The sequence below is a fragment of the Synchiropus splendidus genome, chromosome 3, assembly GCF_027744825.2.
Source record: "Synchiropus splendidus isolate RoL2022-P1 chromosome 3, RoL_Sspl_1.0, whole genome shotgun sequence".
In the NCBI taxonomy this organism is placed as follows: domain Eukaryota; kingdom Metazoa; phylum Chordata; class Actinopteri; order Syngnathiformes; family Callionymidae; genus Synchiropus; species Synchiropus splendidus.
In genome coordinates this window covers 33,108,578-33,111,358 of record NC_071336.1, presented here as the reverse complement: position 1 = coordinate 33,111,358, position 2,781 = coordinate 33,108,578, and the positions used below count along the sequence as shown (strand labels likewise).

Below are 2,781 nucleotides of genomic sequence, written 5' to 3'. Positions count from 1 at the left end.
CAGAGGCCATCAGAGGTTTCGTGTTTGTTTCTCTTCCATCCACCTGTCCTCATAGTTGAACGTCCAGTTTCACTGCTCCACCCACCACCTGAGTCCAAGTGTTTCAGGGAGGGACTGCTTGGCGACCCCTGGTGGTGAGTTTTCTCCTGAACATTCCACTCCGTAACCACAAGAAAAACACACTGAAGCAACACTGTTCATCCACAGCTTTATGGCAGTGACTGGAGGCTCATGATCAATTGTCCAGAATCCGAACGCACAATGACACACAGCACAACATGGACGTTGGACTTTAGTTAAGATGTTATGTGTGAATGAACAACCAGAGTCGTGACAATACAAACACCAGGATTTGTTATTACATCCAAATTGACTTTCATCTCCGGATCTGCTGATGTTCTCGTATGAGACTGCAACTTCAACTTTTCCCTCTCCTCTCCACCTCCCAGTAACAACATCCAGTCAGAGGCTCTTTACTCAGGACCTGATAGTAGTAAGTGAATCTGTCTGGATGATCAGAAATAGACTGATTCCATCTATTGTCTCTCACTGTCCTGTTTCCTTCAGACAAAAACAACCATGAGTGAGCAGTGTTTGGATCCAGAGTGATGTCCCGTGAGAACCTGAGGAACTCAGCTCTGGTCTGTGGAGCGAGCATCAGTGAGATGTTGGTGCAGGTGTCTCTCAGAAGGTCCTGGAGTCGCTCTCTGCTGGCTGACACGGCTGCTGCCACTTCCTCAAAGCAGCAGTGAGGACGGACGTGGGTCCTGGAGGAGAGCGTGTCTTCACTGACCTCTGAGAGTGAGGACCAGTTCTGGAGAAAGACCAAGTGACTGTCGGTGAGTGAAGTTCTCGCACTCCAGCGGCTTCAGTCTCCTGCCGGGATCTGATCTGCTGCTCCACATCAGACATTCTTCTCTGGAGGTTCTGGATCAGCTGCTGGAGGGTCTCCTGACTGTCCTTCACTGCTTTATCAGCAGAGTCTCTGATGGTCTCCTGCTCCTGCTGAAGCAGCTTCAGCTCTTCCTGTCTCTCCTGGATCCTCTGCTGGATCCTTCCTCGACTCTGATCCACCTCTTTCTCTCGCTCTCTTCTCTCTGCTGCGGCTGAGACAATGTGGTGGTCTTTGTGTTGGTCCACAGCACAGAGGTGACAGATGACCTGCTGATCAGTACGACAGAACATCTTCTTCTCCTCATTGTGTTGAGGGCAGAGGATCTCCTGGAGCTGCTTGGACGGCTGGACCAGCTTGTGTCTCCTGAAGGCCGGAGCTTCTAGATGAGGCTGGAGGTGTTGCTCACAGTAAGAGGTCAGACACACCAGACAGGACTTGAGGGCTTTCAGCTTCCTCCCAGTGCAGGAGTCACAGGCCACATCTTCAGGTCCAGCATAGCAGAGGTCAGCAGCTTGGAGTCCAGTCTTCTTCAGCTCCTCCACTAACTCTGCTAACATGACGTTCTTCTGCAGGCGAGGCCTCGAGGTGAAGGTCTGTCTGCACTGAGGACACTGGTAGATGTTCCTCTCACTTTCTGAGTCCCAGTAACCTTCAACACAGACCTGACAGAAGCTGTGTCCACAGTTGAGAGTGACTGGATCCTTCAGTAGATCCAGACAGATGGAACAGGAGAGAACTTCAGCTCTGGCCTCCATTTCACTGACGACTGACTGCCTTCAGACTCCCTTCAGATATTTATGTTCTGATCTCTGAGTCACATGATCCTCCAGAATCTGATCCGACCTGTTGGTTCCTTCTTCCGTCAGAGTTCCTTGAAACCACGTGATGATGTCACGATGTCAATGATTCAACCCTTGACTATTCATTGTTTTGATGTGGCTTGGTTTTTGCTGATTTTCTTTTAGGAACCTCAGTGATCTTAAAAATGGGTTCAATGACATCTGCTGCTGCTGGATCCAAGTCCAGAGAGAAAACAAAACACAGTTAATGTCCACAAAAAAAATATATTTAACATTATATCTATCTGAAAAAAAGATCTCAGCCATGAATGAAGAGTCAAATGAAAAGAATGTTTGGTTAAAAGGTGAAGTAAAGTCAAACTTCAAAGGAAAAACAGGAGTACAAGAACAGGTGATGAAATAGCACCAGTTAAATGTCCTACAATTAACAATATCAGTCTCGATAAGTGCGTTTATTGAGTGCAGTGGTTGAAAGTGTCGGAGATATAACACGGAGATAGACTACAAACTAACAACTTTATTTCCTATGATACCACAGTCGCTCTTCTGCCTAAAGTGCTTCAATATCATACTGGTTGGTTATAAATGAATCTGTCTCTGAAATACTCTGAATAGAGTATTTCTGAATAGACGACGAATGTGTGACCCACAGTTTAGCTCAATACTTAGTTCATGTTGACAAGGAGATGGACTTTCAAGCAGGGGTAAGGGTATGAGGGTAGCCTTGGTGACACTGTCGACCACCGACATGACTCTGACAGGAGTTGACCATGTCATGGCCGCTTTTTTTATTTTGTCAGTTACTTCCTGCTCATGTCTGTGTTTTGTTGTCATTTCTGACGGTGTTGGGCGCGGCAGCTGCAACCAATTCCACCAATGAACCTCCACCTCTTAAGGAGAAGCTGGAGATTGGTGCAGCGCCAGATTGTGAATGGTTTTTATCATGGCATGCTTTGGACTCCCATTCGGGATGGTTTTCTTTACTTCTTTTTAACTTCCTGGTTTGCCATGTTTTGCCATAGTGCCTGAGAATTGTTGTAAGTTTATTCTAATATATGCTTTTCTTGTTTCCTAGTTCTTCGCCAC

At 46.7% G+C, this 2,781-nt stretch overlaps 1 protein-coding gene across 1 annotated transcript; it reads right to left on the bottom strand.

Annotated features, from left to right (window-relative positions):
• Window positions 1-547: 547 nt before the first annotated feature.
• LOC128755994 (E3 ubiquitin/ISG15 ligase TRIM25-like) lies at window positions 548-1,650 on the bottom strand. Its single transcript, XM_053860115.1, has one exon. The coding sequence runs from the start codon at window positions 1,648-1,650 to the stop codon at window positions 685-687; it is 966 nt and encodes a 321-aa protein (XP_053716090.1). The 3' UTR covers window positions 548-684.
• Between the last annotated feature and the right edge of the window lie 1,131 nt (window positions 1,651-2,781).